This window comes from Macaca nemestrina, chromosome 2 (assembly GCF_043159975.1).
Source record: "Macaca nemestrina isolate mMacNem1 chromosome 2, mMacNem.hap1, whole genome shotgun sequence".
Taxonomy (NCBI): Eukaryota; Metazoa; Chordata; class Mammalia; order Primates; family Cercopithecidae; genus Macaca; species Macaca nemestrina.
Genome location: NC_092126.1, coordinates 154,476,932 through 154,493,961, shown reverse-complemented (window position 1 = coordinate 154,493,961; position 17,030 = coordinate 154,476,932). Strand labels below are relative to the sequence as shown.

The window sequence follows — 17,030 nt, the reverse complement described above, 5'->3', positions numbered from 1 at the left end:
TAATTTGCCCAAAGGCACACATTTAGTCTGTGGTCCACCCTGGTGAAACCCAGGCATACTGGTGCCAGAATCCATATTAGAATATCTATCAGATTAGTCTTGCAATGACCATTTAAAAGTTGTATTGAGTAATTTTATATGTCTGATTTTATTTATTTATTTTTTGAGAAAAGCTCCCACCCTATTACCCAGGCTGGAATGCAGTGGTATGATCATGGCTCACTACAGCCTTGATCCCCCTGGGCTCAAGGAATCCTCCTACCTCAGCCTTCCAAGTGACTGGGACTATAGGCACATTTCACCACACCCTGCTAATTAAAAAAAAAAATTTTTTTTTAGAGATAGGGTCTTCTATGTTGTCCAGGCTGGTCTCAAACTCCTGGGCTCAAGTGATTCTTCTGCCTTGGCTTCCCAAATTCCTGGGAATACAGGTGTGAGCCACCATATCTGGCCTACTTCTGATTTTAAGTGGAAAGATATAAGAATTATATTTAAAGTGTATATTATTTAAGGTTCCTAAGCAATATTGGAATGCTTAAGCAATTTGTTGTATTTTTCTGCTTGGTGTTCACTGAGCTTTTTGAATGTACACATTGATATCTTTATGTCTTTCACCAAATGTGGAAACATTTTGGCCATGATTTCTTGAAATATTTCTTCTTCTCCATTCTTTCCTTTCCTCTGGGACTCTAATTACACTTACATTAGACCTTTTGTTATTGTTCTCCAAGTCATTGAGGCTCTGTTATTATTTTTTTAAATCCCTTCTTTTCCCTCCGATCTTCAGATTGGAGGATTTCTGTTGTTCAGTATTAAATTTCATTGACTCTTCTGCAACTTCTGACATTTCTCTTAAGCTCTTTCAGTGCATATTTGTTTCAGTTATTATTGCATTTTTCTGTTCTAGAATTTCCATTTGGTTCTTTTTTCCTTTTCATTCATTACAAGCATATTTTTCTTTATTGTCTTAACCATAGTTATAATAGCTGTTTTTTTTTTTTTTTTTTTTTTTTTTTGAGACGGAGTCTCGCTGTGTCGCCCAGGCTGGAGTGCAGTGGCCGGATCTCAGCTCACTGCAAGCTCCGCCTGCTGGGTTCACGCCATTCTCCTGCCTCAGCCTCCCGAGTAGCTGGGACTACAGGCGCCCGCCACCTTGCCCTGCTAGTTTTTTTTGTTTTTTTTATTTTTTAGTAGAGACGGGGTTTCACCGGGTTAGCCAGGATGGTCTCGATCTCCTGACCTTGTGATCCACCCGTCTCGGCCTCCCAAAGTGCTGGGATTACAGGCTTGAGCCACCGCGCCCTGCCAATAGCTGTTTTAAAATTCTCATCTGCAGCTGGGCATGGTGGCTTGTGCCTGTAATCCCAGTACTTTTGGAGGCTGAGGAGGGAGGATTACTTGAGGCCAGGATCATGGTTCAAGACTAGCCTGGGCTACATAGAGAGACTTCATCCCTAAAAACAAACAAACAAATTAGCCAGGCGAGGTGGCAGGCACCTATTGTCCTAGCACCTCAGGAGGCTGAGGCAGGAGTATTTCCAAGCTGAGGAGTTCAAGGCTGCAGTGAACTCTTACCACTGCACTCCAGCCTGGGTGACAGAGCAAGACCTGTGCCCAAAAAGCAAACAAAATTCTCATCTGCTATTTCTAACATCTGGGTCGTCATGGTTCAGTCTCCATTGAATATGGTTCACATTTTCTGCTTTGGGGAATCTTGAATTGTACTCAATATAGTGAGTGATACGTCATAGAGACTCATTTCCGTCATGTTCCGCTGAAGATTATTGTGTATGTTTGTGTGTATATATGTTTAAGCAGGCAGTTTACTTTGCTGGGCTCAGTATCAAAACTGCATGTTTTCAGTGGTGTCAGCAGCTGACATCTCTGTGCAGTTCTTTAGCTGTAGCTGGGCTGCTTGGCATCTCATCACAGTTTGTAGTTCAAGAGTTTCCAGATATTCAGCGGAGTTTATGTGCAGAATTTAAGCTCTTACTTTGCATCTCTTTTCTGGAATTTCCCACCTCACTTTCTGGGTGCTGTGGTCCTCCCAAATTCTATATTCACCCAGCATGATGCTGAAGAGGGCTACCCTCCAGCAAGAACCCTTAAAAAAAATGAGAAGTTCACCTAGTGCTTGTTCCCTTCTTCCAGATGTGCATGTGTCTTCAGTTCCTGCCTGCTTTTGGTTGCCCTGAAATGGTTGTTGTTTATAGTTGGTCCAGAGTTTATTGTTTATACTTGTGGGAGGATGTTCCCATAGGAACTACTGAGCCACTTGCAGAAGCTGCTAGCCTTCCATGTCATGATTCATAAGAAATTTTAGTTTTCTTATTAGGTTTTCTAGCATCAGATAAGTGCTAGGGAAAGTTTTGGTTGCTAGGCATTTGAAATTCCTAAAAAGGAAAGGAAATTTGAATGTATTAAACTTATAATTGCAGTTTAAATTGGTATAAGGGAATTAATTTAACTAAGTTTTAAATGGGACTGGATATTTAAGGGATTTTATAATCTGTTCAAAATTAAATTCCTTAAACAGTCAGTCAATTGGCTGTTCACTTTAACTAGATTTATAAATAGGAAAATATTTGTAAATTGAACTTAAAAACTTAAGGAGAAATCAGTTCCCTAAAGTTATTTCTTTTATAAATTGAATATTAGTTTAATAATGTTAATCACAAACAGTCTTTTTATTCACAAAAGACACCATTGGGGCAGCAAAAAACTCCAGTGGTAATAAGGAACTTGTGCTTTAGCGGGGCAGACCTGATTAACCCTGTATCTACAGGCAATGAAAGAAGTGCAATGGGATAGGCGAGCACAGGTGCTGTGGTGGGATGAGGGGATGGGGATTGGAGATGTTCCTGGAGGAGATGACACCTGGCAGACAAAGTGAGGGAAAGAGCACTCCTGGCTGGGTCTAGGGATGGTGTGGAGTACAGCACCTGTGAGGATGTGGAAACCTGAAAAAGCATTGCCTGCTTAGGAAACTTACAAGTTCATTTTGGCTGAGAGAATGACCTTGGGGGCTGAGTTTGGGAGTGACCTTCATCCTAGAAGCTGAGAAAACACCATTGAGAAAGTGAAAAGACAAGCCACAGAATGTGAGAAGTTTTACAACTCATATATCTGATAAGGGACTTGTATCTGGAATATATAAAGAACTATAAAGACAGGGCTGGGCATGGTGGTTCATGCATGTAATCCCAGTGCTTCGAGAGGCAGAGACAGGAAGATCACTTGAGAACAGGAGTTCAGAACTAACTTGGGTAACATAGTGGGACCCCATCTCTAAAAAAATATAGTTTTAATTAGCTGGGTGTGGTGGTATATGCCTCTAGTCTCAGCTCCTAGGTGTGGCAGGGGGCTGAGGCAGAGGAATTGAGCCCAGAAGTTCAAGGTTGCCTTGGGTTATGATCATATGAGTGCATTCCAGCCTAAGCCATAGAGTGAGACATTTCTTTGTGGCCAATAAGCACATGAAATGATGCTCCATATCATTAGCTATCAGGAAAATGCAAATTGAAACCACAATGAGATAATTCACACTCACTAAAATGGAGAAATTGGAATCCTCATACGCTGCTAATGCAAATATAAAATGGTGCATTCACTTTGAAAAGTGTAGCAGTTCCTAAAAGGGTTCAACGTAGAGTTTAAAAAGAAAAAAATTTAGGCCAGGAGCTGTGACTCACTCCTGTAATCCCAGCACTTTGGGAGGCCAAGGTGGGTGGATCATCTGAGCTCAGGAGTTTGAGACTAGCCTGGACAACAAGGAGAAACACCGTCTCTGCAAAAAATACAAAAATTAGCCAGGCGTGGTGGCACACACCTGTAGTCCCAGCTACTTGGGAGGCTGAGGTAGGAGGATCACTTGAAGGTGGGAGGTGGAGGTTTCAGTGAGCCAAGATTGCGCCGCTGCACTCCAGCCTGGGCAACAGAGTCAGACCCTGTTTCAAAAAAAAAAAAAAATTTTTGCTAGGCATGGTGGCACTCACCTGTGGTCCTGGCTACTTAGGAGGCTGAAGCAAGAAGATCACTTGAGTCCAGGAATTCAAGGCTACAGTGAGCCGTAATTGCACCACTGCACTCCAGCCTGGGTGACAGAGTGAGACCCTATCTTGAAATAAATAAGAATTAAAAAATAAAGAGAAGTAGTATGGGTGTAGTTGCAGAATAAAAGGACAATCTTTATTTTTTTTTTGAGATGAAATCTCGCTCTGTCGCCCAGGCTGGAGTGCAGTGGCCAGATCTCAGGTCACCGCAAGCTCCACCTCCCGGGTTTACGCCATTCTCCTACCTCAGCCTCCCAAGTAGCTGGGACTACAGGCGCCCGCCACCTCGCCCGGCTAGTGTTTTATATTTTTTAGTAGAGACGGGGTTTCACCGTGTTAGCCAGCATGGTGTCGATCTCCTGACCTTGTGATCCGCCCGTCTCGGCCTCCCAAAGTGCTGGGATTACAGGCTTGAGCCACCACGCCCGACCAGGACAGTCTTTAAACTGAATAAACTCAGCTTTATAAAATACTTTTTAAAAAAAGGCAGAGAAAAGAAGCTGAGGGAACCCACTGAACTGTATGAAGAACTGTATTTGCAGAGGGAGGGGGGCCTTTGGGAGCAAAACCACCCACAGTCTCCATCTTGGCTGAGGAGCCCTGACACACCTGCACTCCTGGAGCACTTGGGTGGGACTAGGGGAGGTGCCACTGACTCTAGGAGCTAAGGATTGGGCTGTGTGGTGGGGGAGTAGGGAGATGCAGAGGCAGAGAGGCCCGTGTTCACCATGGGATGACACGGGAGAAAAGGCTGGCCAGCTATCCCTGTCTTCCCAACTCCCTCTAAAGTTGGCGAGAAAAGCCCTTAATTGTATTGCAATGGTTATGGATTCGGAAATGGTTTTTCCCTTGGTGTGTGTTCTTTTTCCTCAGATTGGGAAGGATCGGGCACTGAACTTTGACCCCTGCTGCATCAGCTACTTTACTAAAGGGGAGTACATTTTGCTGGGGGGTTCAGACAAGCAAGTATCTCTTTTCACCAAGGATGGAGTGCGGCTTGGGACTGTTGGGGAGCAGAACTCCTGGGTGTGGACGTGTCAAGTGAAACCGGATTCCAACTATGTGGTAAGAAGAGGAAGTTTGTTCTGTGGGGCCATGGCTTGAAGAGGCACTGAGCAGCCGCCATATGTCGAGAGACATATCACTGGGGTTTGTGTCTGACAAATGGGAGTGCAGACTGTCTCCAGAGAGCTGGGAATTGACAGTTCTGTCACCCTGCAGGTGGTCGGCTGCCAGGACGGCACCATTTCCTTCTACCAGCTTATTTTCAGCACAGTCCATGGGCTCTACAAGGACCGCTATGCCTACAGGGATAGCATGACTGACGTCATTGTGCAGCACCTGATTACTGAGCAGAAAGGTGAGAAGCAGGTCTAGACCTTGGGAAGAGGGACAGGTGGAAGCAGGTGGAAAGGGCTACTGACAGGGCACTTGAAATGAGAAATGACAGGAAAGGTTTCTCCTTGGCCTTTTGAAAACATGTTAGCCACTGGGTCTGTGTCTTGGGGTTTTGGTTTTTTTTGTTTTTTTTTTTGGTGGGGGAACTAGGGATGCCAATCTCCTTGAGGATCTCATGAAAGCAATAAGCCCTCTCTGAAAAATGTACCAACTCATAATTTCAAGGAGTACGTGAATTTCCTGAGTGAGGGAGGATGATTTATGACAGATTGGAGCCAGGTGGTTGACCTACATGGGTCTTTGTGGACCTTTATCCTTTCTGGTCAGAGTCACTCAGGGGTGCTTCTCCCTCAGCCCAGTCTCCACTTGCCTCCTGCTGGGTCCTTCTGCCAGAGATGAGCAGCGGAATTGGATTGGCACAGGCTTAGTCAGAAGATCAGGGTTCCAGGCCTAGCATAGTCATTCCAAGCCCTAAGACCGCAGTCTCTCCCTCTGTCCACTTAAGTAGCTGTGCTGGTTAAATAGGCTCAGAATCCACTTACTCCAGGTGTATTCATATCTGCATGTGCTGGCCTTAGTGCACTGCTGGGTGCCTTTGCAAGGGATCCAGGTGGGGGATTCTTTTGTAGATTCAGATGAGTGTCCTTTGGTCCCCCTGGAGGACCATATGTTTTTGAAGATTCTGGCTGTGGTAGCTGGGGCAAAGCCTCTTGGACAGCTCCACAGTGTCCCCGTCAGGGACATTTTCTCCACCTGGTCTGTAGTGGGAGTATAGAGCCTGGTGTGTACCAGAAATTAACGTGTCTTTCCTGTTTGTCAAGGAGGTGGGCAGGGAGTGGCCAGAGGTGAGGTCAGTTACTTAAGCAGGCTTCCGATCACCAGGGGCCACTAGTGCTGTGGAGAGGAGTTTATATTTGTATCCAGCAAGTGATGGTAACAGTGAGTAGTTCATTTCCATACTCAGTTGTCAGCCTTGGACCGTGAAGATTGGATCCTATAGGACTTTGGATCCCAGTGCTCAGCAGAGTTGATTGTGTATATTAGATACTCTAAAGATTTTTCAATGAGAGTATCTCACTTTAATTGCCAGTAGCGTTAAGTAAATGATGGCTTTTAATTTCTCTCCCTTCCACCTTACTTAACAACCTCTTGTTAGAACTAGGTATTTTTTTCTTTGACAGTTCGGATTAAATGCAAAGAGCTTGTCAAGAAGATTGCCATCTACAGAAATCGATTGGCTATCCAACTGCCAGAGAAAATCCTCATCTATGAGTTGTATTCAGAGGACTCATCAGACATGCATTACCGGGTAAAGGAGAAGATTATCAAGAAGTTTGAGTGCAACCTCCTGGTGGTGTGTGCCAATCACATCATCCTGTGCCAGGTGGGCAGCAGCATGTTGGAGGGGTTGGGCTGAATTCCATTTGTGCTCCCTGCAATGATAGGGTGCCCATCTCATGGTTTTAAAACTGGTCACTAGAAAACAAGTCTGTTTCCATCAGACTAAGTTGTGCTTATTGGCTTTCATTTTCCTGGCATCTGGATGAACCAGACTCTATTAGCAAGTCATGAGCCATAAACTGAAGAATGCTTTTTGTTTTATTTTATTATTTTTTAAAAAATATTTTTCTTGAGACAGACATGGTCTCGCTCTGTTGCCCAGGCTGGAATGCAGTGGCACAATTCTGGCTCACTGCAGCTTTGACCTCCCAAGCTCAAGCAGTCCTCCTCCTGAGTAGCTGGCACGTGCCACCACACTCAACTAATCTTTTATTTTTAGTAGAGATGCGAGGCTGTACTTTGGGAGGCTAAGGCAGGAGGAATGCTTGAACCCAGGAGTTTAAGACCTGTCCAGCCTCCCAAAGTACTGGGATTATAGGTGTGAGCCACTGTGTCTAGCCAAGAATACCTTTTTCTATTGCAGAACATTTTGTCATACTGGGATTAGATATATTTTAATGACTTAAAACATAAATTGGTGTTATACAAAATGAAGATAGTTTTTATGGATAAGCATATACACATAAAATTTGTATCAACTCAGTAATTGTCAAGGAAATTTTAATTCCTGAAAGATTTTTTTTTTCATAGAAAAAAATTTCTCAAGATTCCTAGAGAGTGTCTAAGTCAATGCCAAGAGAAGTTTGGAAAGACTTTGAGAGAAGGCTAGTCCAGCATCTTGGAAGTAGAGGTGGATTTAGTTTTACATAGCTCTATTGGAGGTGATGAAAGAGAATAATTCTTTAGGAATCACTGTAGTGTAAAATACTATTAAAATCTCTCAAAGTCTGGAACTGGGCTGGGTGCAGTGGCTCACGCCTGTAAATCCCAGCACTTTGGGAGGCCAAGGCAGGATGATCGCTTGAGGCTAGTAGTTTGAAAGAAGTCTAGAAAACAAACTGAGACCCCATCTCTACAAAAAAAAAATTATTTAATTAGCTGGGTGTGATGGTACTTGCCTGTAGTCCCAGCTACTTGGGAGGCTGAGGCAAGAGGATTGCTTGAGCCAGGAATTGGAGGCTGCAGTGAGCTATGATAGCGCCACTGCACTCTAGTCTGGGTGACAGTGAGACTCTGTCTCAAAAATCAATCAATCAATCAATAATCAAAGTCTAGAACTTCAAGCGGTTTAGGGTTGCCACAAATTACAGGATACGTGTGGCAAGTATGTGTACTGGCAAGTATGTGTACTTTTGAGTGCTGCCTCTGGCCTAGGCTGCCTGGATGGAGGTTTGCATTGAAAGTCTGAGGCTGAATTGGGCTCTGTGGGGAAGCCTTGCACGGAGTCTTGGATTAACGATGCCAATTATGGGGTCTACATTGGGTTAGATAGATAGATACTGAATGTGTAGGTATTTTCACACTTTAGGGGCAGGAAGACCTCCTTGGGGAGGGCTGGGAGCACTTATTCTGTTGAATTTCCATGAGATCTGGGTTTGCTTCTTAGGAGAAACGGCTGCAGTGCCTGTCCTTCAGCGGAGTAAAGGAGCGGGAGTGGCAGATGGAGTCTCTCATTCGTTACATCAAGGTGATCGGCGGCCCTCCTGGAAGGGAAGGCCTGTTAGTGGGGCTGAAGAATGGACAGGTAAGCACTCCCGCATGTCTCCTCTCAGGCTGATAATCTACATGCACACGTGGGTGACCCGTCTAGCAATGACTCTGAGCTGGGTTCTCAGGGCAGGAAAAGGGCTTCTCTCCTCCATGGTTGAATTGTGGGGCAGCCCTGAGTTCAGGTTTTGAGGACAGCCTCAGGCCAAAGGTGCTGTGGCCGTCACACTCATAGCAGGCCCATGTTTTGGCAGAGTTGAGCTATAACCTTTGGCTACATGTAAAGTGGATTAGTGGCTTAAGGTCACCAGAAGGTGGGAGATTTGTTAGAGATGCTGCTTCTGTGGATTTCTAGAGGGAGGCAGAGATTGTTACCTAGGTCAGCTCCCGATTAGGGCAGCGAGTGGATTAAGGCAGTGTATTCCAGCATGTGTCCTAGAGAATGCTGGGTCCTCAGGGTACTGATAGATGTCGTAAGAAAAATGAGCCCTTTGGCCAGTTAGATGTGGGATATCCAGGTTACACAAAGTTAAACAGATTTCTCTGTGTGTGTGTGTGTGTGTGTGTGTGTACATGTGTGTTCTTTACTCAGCATAAGAAAAGTTCTAAGTGGGCTGCTACATGGAACTTTGAAAGTGACAATGTAACTGCATTAGCCTGACAGCCAAGCTGTGCAGCAGATGGCTTATGGCTGAGGCTTGTCAGGTCTTTGCTGGGGACGGAAGTCACGGGGCGTGAGAGCAGTGAGTGAAGTCAAGCAGCAATGCCAAGGGGAGGAACGGCCGCTTCTTTCTCAGGCAGCTCTCACTTCCCGTGGGAGGATGGACTTTGGGGTCAGGTGAACCTGAGGTCATGTTCTTACTTAGCTACTCACTGGCTTTGTCATCCTGGGCAGGTCACTTTACTTCTGTGAGGCTGATTTTACATGAGGATAATACCACATATTTCATAGGACTGTCAAAACCAGATATCATCAAGGTTGGGAGTTAAAGCCAGTGTTAAAAAACAAAAAACAAACAAAAAACACCAGGGGTATTAAAGCAGGCATGGTGGTGGGTACCTGTTGTCCCAGCTACTCAGGAGGCTGAGGCAGGAGGATCACTTTGAGCCTAGGAGTTTAAGGCTGCAGTGTGATATGATTAAGACTGTGAATAGCCACTGCAGTCAGTCTGGGCAACATAGCAACACCTTATCTCTAAAAAAAATTTTTTTTAAACCAGGGATATCAGTAGATGACGGCTGTCATCATCATTATTATAATTCTCTACCACATGTCTTGTCAGTGTTCATAGTAGCCTTTTCCTGTGTTAGTTCGTGACTCAGATCTCTGCTAGGTGGCCTCTCCTAACGCTGCCATTTGGGTAATGTCATCAACAAATCCCCGGTCCGAACAGACACTGAAGTGAGCTCGGCCTGTCTCGGGGCTGTCATTATGTCTGCAGCCTCTGATGAACCTCGCTTCTGGCCTGCTGAGGATAAGCCAACGCGCCCACCACCCCCCACTTTCTTTTGAGGAGTCCTTTTCTCTGCACAGAACTTCTGGTGAAGGTGGTGGGAGTTGTTCTTACAGAGCACATGGGATTCTAGCGGCCTGGCAGTGGGCCAGGATCTTGTTGCCATGGTGACTGACACTGTTTTCACTGAAATGTTGCCAGATCCTGAAGATCTTCGTGGACAATCTCTTTGCTATCATCCTGCTGAAGCAGGCCACAGCCGTGCGCTGCTTGGACATGAGTGCCTCCCGTAAGAAGCTGGCCGTGGTAGATGAAAACGACACTTGCCTGGTGTATGACATCGACACCAAGGAGCTGCTTTTTCAGGTGATGTCCTCGAGGGGGTCCCAGGGACATTGTCCTTTGATTAGAGACCCTCCTCTAGCTTCCCAGCCCCTGCAGGAGGCTCTCCAGCTCTGGCCCTGGCAGGTCTCTGGGAGGAGCAGTGAGGAGCAGGGGCCAAGCACAGGTGCAGAGTCCCAGAGGCCCTAGGCCACAACCTGCTCCTCCCATGCAGGCACAAGCCGCAGGGCCTGGACCAGCCTCTTTAACTTTGGTTTCCTTGCCAATGGAAACCAAAGGCTCTGAGCAAGCAGAGCCTTTCTTACGCGTTTACCATGAACAAGAAATGGGGCCATGACTCTGAGAGGGGTGTGACGTTGGCACTCAGTGAATGGGGCGATGGATGCACTTCCTTTGCAGAAGTCTGCGTCTTACCTGTGCAGGCCTGCCTGTGTCTATGCGCACCTATCGCACGGGAAGGAAACAGGATCAGTTTTGTCATCTGAAAGGGGGAAGGGGATGGGCAAGCCTTGCCTTCTGCTTAATTCACAAGAATGCTAGAAGAGCCGGTAGAATGCGAAGTGCTTGAATCTTTGGGGGCCTAGGCATTGTTTGGTGGAGTCATCCAGCCCTGTGGCCTGAGGAAGTGTCACCAGAGAAGATAGCCCAGTAGCTCTGTGCCCAGGGCCTGGCTGCTTTTCGCTGGGCTCGTGCCATTCTTTGTCTCTTTAGGTCTTTGTAGGTGGTCAGGACTGGTTTCCCGGAATGAAGTTCCCCCCAAAGCTGGAGCCCTTCCTGACTGGTTTCCTCGGCCACTGCAGGGTTTCCTCATGTTATGGGCATATTGAGTCCCCTTACCAGGCTCCTCCTTGTTCTCAGCAGCAGAATTGATAGGGGGAGGGTCCTGAAGTGGGGAGCAGCCTCTGTCAGTGAGAAGGGGTTACCTGGCCACCTCTAGCCCAGGGGTGACTCCCTGTCAGTCTCAACTCACTCATGTCCCGAAGAGAGTAGAATGGTTTGGGGGCAAGAGAGGGCACAGCCTTCAGGCTGACCTGGGCTTGGGTCCTGCCTGGATCCCTTACTGTGTGATCTTAAGTTAGTGAGCCTCTCTGAGCCTTGATTACTTTTCTCTAAAATGAAATTAGTAATTGCCCCTCACAGAATTGCTATAGGAATAGGGGATACCACAGTGCCTAGCTCAGTGTTGGGCACAAAATGGGGCCTGAAATGTTACCTCCCTTCTCCCCAGCCTCACCTCCCACCTATATGGGGCGTAGCTGGCCCCAAATGTGAATCTTGTGTCTGAGCGTAGAACCATACAAGTATGGAAGGGTGTGTGCTCCACCGTCCCCACTGCTGGTTCTGTAGCAGGCTAGGGGAGGTGATTCTCAGCCCTGCCAGGAGACATCAGCAGTCCCAGCTGTGACATTGCCTGCTGGCTTTTCCTCTTCTCCACTGCCCCACCCTCTAAACATAAAACAGCTATATTGATTTTTTTCTCATTATAAAAAACAATCCATGCTCATTATAAAAGATTTAGTCATTATAAAAGATCCTAGGCAGAAGGGTATGAGCATATTTCAGGAGAATAATTTTTTTTTTCAAAAGTAATGCTTGCTTACTCAAAAATTCCAACAACATGCAGGTGCATGGAGGGGCTTGCCTCTGTTCATTTCTTTGTGGTCCCTTTTCCTCCTTTTCCCTTCATCCCACTGTAAGCAATTTAGTGGGATTCAGTCTTTAAGAGGGTATTGGGCTGAAATGTGCGAGCACTGCCCAAGCCCAGGGTGGTTCTCACAGGATCCCCACCGTCCCTGTCCCCCAGGAACCAAACGCCAACAGTGTGGCCTGGAACACTCAGTGTGAGGACATGCTCTGCTTCTCGGGAGGAGGCTACCTCAACATCAAAGCCAGCACCTTCCCTGTGCACCGGCAGAAGCTGCAGGGCTTTGTGGTCGGCTACAATGGCTCCAAGATCTTCTGCCTCCATGTCTTCTCCATTTCTGCTGTGGAGGTGCCGCAGGTAACTGGGGGCACCTGTCCACTGTCAGTGCTGGCAAGGCGGACAAGATCAGGGAAGCCAGGCCCCTTGCTGGTGCTTTGGGGAGACAGTAGCAAGGAGAGAAGAATGGCAGCTGTGATGTCATGGGAGGCAGTCTGGGCCTGGAACCTGCTGCCCTGTCTCCACTCCTTGCAACCTGTGTGACTGGGGGCAAACAGATTAACCTCCCTGAGCCTCAGTTTCTTCCTGGTCCCCTTTATGTAAGGATGGGAGGGGTATGCAGTGTTACCAACAGTGTGTGTTTTGCGGAGAGCCCAGCGTGGAGCCAAATGGAGCGAGCAACAAAGCTAGGAGTCTGGCAGGGGGTGTGTGTGTGTGTGTGTGTGAGAGTATGTGTGTGATGGTGGTGATGTGTGTGCGAGAGAGATGGGGAGAGAGAGAATGAGTGGGTGGGGGTGTGGGCTGAGGTCTGTGAGCCAATAAGGGAGCATGGGACTCTGCACAAGCCCCCTGAATCAGGAGGAGGCCAGAATAGAAATGGGGCACTGAAGGGAGGAGCCACAGAATGGGGAAGGGCAGAACCACAGACAGACGGCTGAGATTGACCTCCCGAATGCAGGATGGTCTCCCCTCCGCCTTCTGCACCCCACACAGATAGTGCTCAATGTAGGATTGCCATAAAACAGAGACATGCACCAGTGAGAAACTTTAGCCTTCATCATCCCATCCTGAGGACAGAATCACTCTTACACATGTTGAAATACATCTGCTTAGAGCTTTTCTATGTGTATATATAATGTATGCATAATATACAATTAGGAGCATGTGATTTTATAAGAACATTTTTAAACGAAAGTGGAATCACACTGCAAATACTTTTCGTGACTTTTATGTGTATATGTATTGCTACCTATAGATGGAACCTCAGATTTACTGTATTCCCTGAGCCTGTCCTGTAAACAAGACTTCTCATCCCTTCCTTTATGGCCATCTTCTCATTTCACCTCACATTCGGTTATGGCAGCCCTATCACTGTCTACAAAGTGCTGGCTATAAACTAGTCATCTGGCATTTTCACTCAGCAATCTCCTGAAGCATGATTCTGTGTCATTAAATGTTCTTACCCTGCATGGCAAAATTTAGGGTAATTGTAGACTCACGTAAGTTGTAGGAAATAATACAGAGATCCCTTATACCCTTTGCACAGTTCCTCCCAATGGTAACAGTGTGCAAAGCTCTAGGGTGATCTTCCCACCCATGTTGGCATGTGTAACCTCCCACCACAGTCATGGCACTGAACACTGCCACCATCACAAGGTGCCTGGTGTTGTGCTTTTTACAGCCAGCACCCCTCCCTCCTGCCTAGGCCCCACCTGCCTTGTATTTACAGCTGCATTTTATCGTGTCTTGTGGATGTTCCATAGCTTTTTTTTTTTACCAGTCGTACTGCACATTTGCTGCTTACAGCTTTTTTGTATTATAAATAGCAGGCATCTTTCTAGCTAAGTCCTTGCATCTGTCCCAACTTGGCGCCTTGGCGTGAATTCCTAGAAATGAAATTTCTGGGTTCAAGCATGTGTACCTTTGAAAGACTTTTAGGGAAATTTCCAGGTTTCCCTTCCACTAGGCTCTGTCAGTCTGTGTTTTCCCCACACAACTCTGCTTCAGGCTAGAGCCCACTTCTTCTAAGCTGATGATCCCCTCAAAACTCATGACTGCAAGACTTACTGGGGAAATGCCCATCATCCAGGCCTGACACAGAGCAGCTATTCAAGAAATGTTAGTGGAATTCAGATCTGAAGAAAAAGACGAGAAAACAAGAGGAAGAAGGGAACGAGGTGGGTGGAAGTGGCAGCAGGACGAGGGGCACAAACAGTTTCTCCTGGACTGTGTCCTCGTCATCCTTGTCTGCCCCATTACAAATCTATGTACCACATCCACCAGGAACTTGCTCTCCCTCAATTGCACCAAACCAACTCTGCTTATTAAAAGTTTTCTCCCAAGATTGGCATCCTGACCTCAAAAATAAATGCAGTTTGCTGCTCCCTGACTGTGGCTGGCCAAGAGGAGCCAGAGGGGCGGCCTGGGGCTTCCTCTGCCAGGACTTTAAGATTCAGCAGCAAAGTCTTGCTGACTGCACCAAGGCCATCCTGCTGATGCAGCAGGTCAGGACTGCCAAGGGTTAGGAAACACATTCTCAAGACAGAGGCTGTTCATCTGTCGCCTCTGCCTCCAGCCATCCTGTGGTTTTGGCCCAGAGAGGAGGGAGAAAGCATCAGACCCAGTCTTGGAATTTTTGGTTTCCTTTCGAAATTTACATTGTCTTGTGTAAGAACTGGTTTGTCAGGGCTGCCAAGTAGGACAACGAGCCCTAGGAGGGCTTCTCAAGGCGGTGGTGACTTCATGTTTGGAATGCAACAGCAAGATAAAGTATAGCTCAGAGAGTATTTGTTCAGTGAGTCTATTTTTAAAACTCCACTCAAATTATGCCTCCCAAGTAAGTCCAAGTGTTAGCCATCCATCATATGCTCAGCTGTGATATGCCTGTCTGAGTGCCTGTCCCACTCACAGGGCAGTCAGTGTGGCAAGCAGTTGGTTGCGGTTCGGGGAAGGAGCACCGGCTTTCAGTCCTGACTCTGCCATCTCAAGCAGCTGTAACTAGAGCAACTCATTTCACTCTTTGGGGCCTCATTTTATTTTCTGTGAAATGGGGTTAATTACACCCATCTTTCAGGTTTTGTCAAGCCAAATTTCTATTATTATTTCACCTTATTACTGACTCATAAAATAGTAAAAACCACAAAACACAACTAAATTGCAACAGGCTGTGCTTATTAACGGACTTTAGAAAGGAAAGCTCGTTGTGTGCTTTAAGAAAAGCTTTCAGGAGTTTGAGAAAGCTTCCAGGAGATGTCGAAACTTGATCTGAACCCTGAGAGGTCTGGAAAGGAAGACTGGAGCAGGGAAGCTTTTCAAACAAAGGAAAAGGTGGGGGTAGAACAAGAATGGAGAGCCTAGGAGATGGTGAGGAGCTAGTGTTGAGAAAATATAGTGAAGGTAATGATCATGCCTGCGTTTTGCCCAGTGCTTCATCATTTTTGGAGCACAGCTCTCCTTTGCCCATAGTAGCCTGAGCTGGGCAGGACATCTAAACAGAAGTTAATGGATTTACCCAAAAAGTCACCACCCTAGGATGTGGCTGAGTCTGGCCTGGGTTCTAGGTCACCTGCTCCCTAGCCTATGCCTGCTGCCCCCCTAAAGGGAACATTTAATGTGTCATTGAGGAGAGATGGCATAGTGGAAAAGATAAGCACTTGGAAGCAGCCATGTTTTGCTCTGAGAGTAGACAGACTCAAAAAAAATTTTTTTTCTTCAATTATAAAGCTAAAAAATGGGACCAGAAATTTCAAAGACAAAAGCCCCAAGTGGAGAAAACAATACTTCAAGCTCCACATTTGGGAACCATTAGCACAGAGGTCCTGACTGATTTCTCTTCCCTGCCCAGTTAGCCAGGAGAGATGCAGGCCTCTGAAGCACACGGGCTGGCCTAAAACAAGGGCAAGGCCTTTCCTTGTTAAAGACGTCCTGGCCCAACTCAGACTCATTCTCAGGCCTGCACACAAATATGCACATGTACACACGTGCATACATGTGGCAGGAAGGGGCACAGAACCTGGAATCCAGTCACCTCTGGCTATTGCCAGCTATTTGCTGGAACAGGTCATTTGTCCTCTCTGAGTCTCGGTCTCCTGGGCTGTAGCCAGGGAGAAATAATACCTACTGCACAGGCCTATGGGGACAGCCAAAAGCCCTTTATAAACCTAAGAAAGAGAAGTCGTTAGGAACTATTCATGGGCGACTCCATCTTGTACGAGGGCGTTGGTCCCAGTGCAGGGAGCAGGAGACTTATTTCCAGAGGCTTCCAGGGTAACTTGGAGCAAATCACTTACCTTTCTTGGACACAGTCCCTGGAAGAAGAGGCCATCCCAGACCCCTTCCTCCCAGGAACTCATTCATTCTGTCAGCAAACATAGACTAGGGGTCTGCTGAGGGAGGCCGGTACAACCCACCACTGCCCACGTGCTGTGCATGGCCTTGCTGTGGGAACAGGCCTGTAACTGCATCACAACCCGAGATCTGGACAAAGGGCAGAGGAAGCTGAGACTCCTTCATCTGAGGTGGGGGCTTGAGGGGCTTGGGAGGACTCTTGAGAAGAGGTGACATTTCAATAGGGCCTTGAAAGCCAAATAGGTATTTTCCAGAGGGAGAGTGGGGAGGGGCAAAGGCATTCCAGGCGAGGATGACATCCTATGGTGAGGCAGGCCCACAGGTGGGAAGGAGGGGAGGATGGGCAGAGAGTTTGTGCTGTGGAGCACAGTGGCCCAGCCATGAGAGGGGTGCAGAATGGAGCACACAGAGTGGACTGGGCAGGCTGGGCAGGGTGCTGATTGACGGCTGCAGGGCTGCTCCCCAGGCGTGGGTAATTGTCCCACGCATCTGGAGGCAGGCTCTGTATGAATCTGGCTCTTTCCATGGCTCTGAAAACAGTCTTCTTTTTTACCCCTGATGAAATCCTGCAGTCTGCTCCCATGTACCAGTACCTGGATAGGAAACTGTTCAAGGAAGCCTACCAGATTGCGTGCTTGGGTGTCACCGACACTGATTGGCGTGAACTGGCCATGGAAGCTCTAGAAGGTTTAGATTTTGAAACAGCAAAGAAGGTAAGCATCTAGCCAGCAGAAGCTGGAGTTTGGT

At 47.0% G+C, this 17,030-nt stretch overlaps 1 protein-coding gene across 12 annotated transcripts in view; it reads left to right on the top strand.

Annotated features, from left to right (window-relative positions):
• Nucleotides 1–17,030, top strand: part of LOC105477771 (intraflagellar transport 122) — a 97,314-nt gene that overhangs the window by 48,172 nt on the left and 32,112 nt on the right. For all 12 annotated transcript variants that reach the window (XR_984936.2, XM_011734536.2, XM_011734535.3 and 9 more), the window contains 7 exons: nt 4,926–5,117; nt 5,274–5,412; nt 6,632–6,834; nt 8,398–8,535; nt 10,154–10,318; nt 12,099–12,296; nt 16,856–16,996. Coding sequence is in view for 11 of the 12 variants with exons in the window: in XM_011734536.2 (XP_011732838.2) it covers nt 4,926–5,117; nt 5,274–5,412; nt 6,632–6,834; nt 8,398–8,535; nt 10,154–10,318; nt 12,099–12,296; nt 16,856–16,996 (1,176 nt within the window). In the remaining variant the exon portion in view is untranslated. The remainder of the gene's footprint in view (nt 1–4,925; nt 5,118–5,273; nt 5,413–6,631; nt 6,835–8,397; nt 8,536–10,153; nt 10,319–12,098; nt 12,297–16,855; nt 16,997–17,030) is intronic.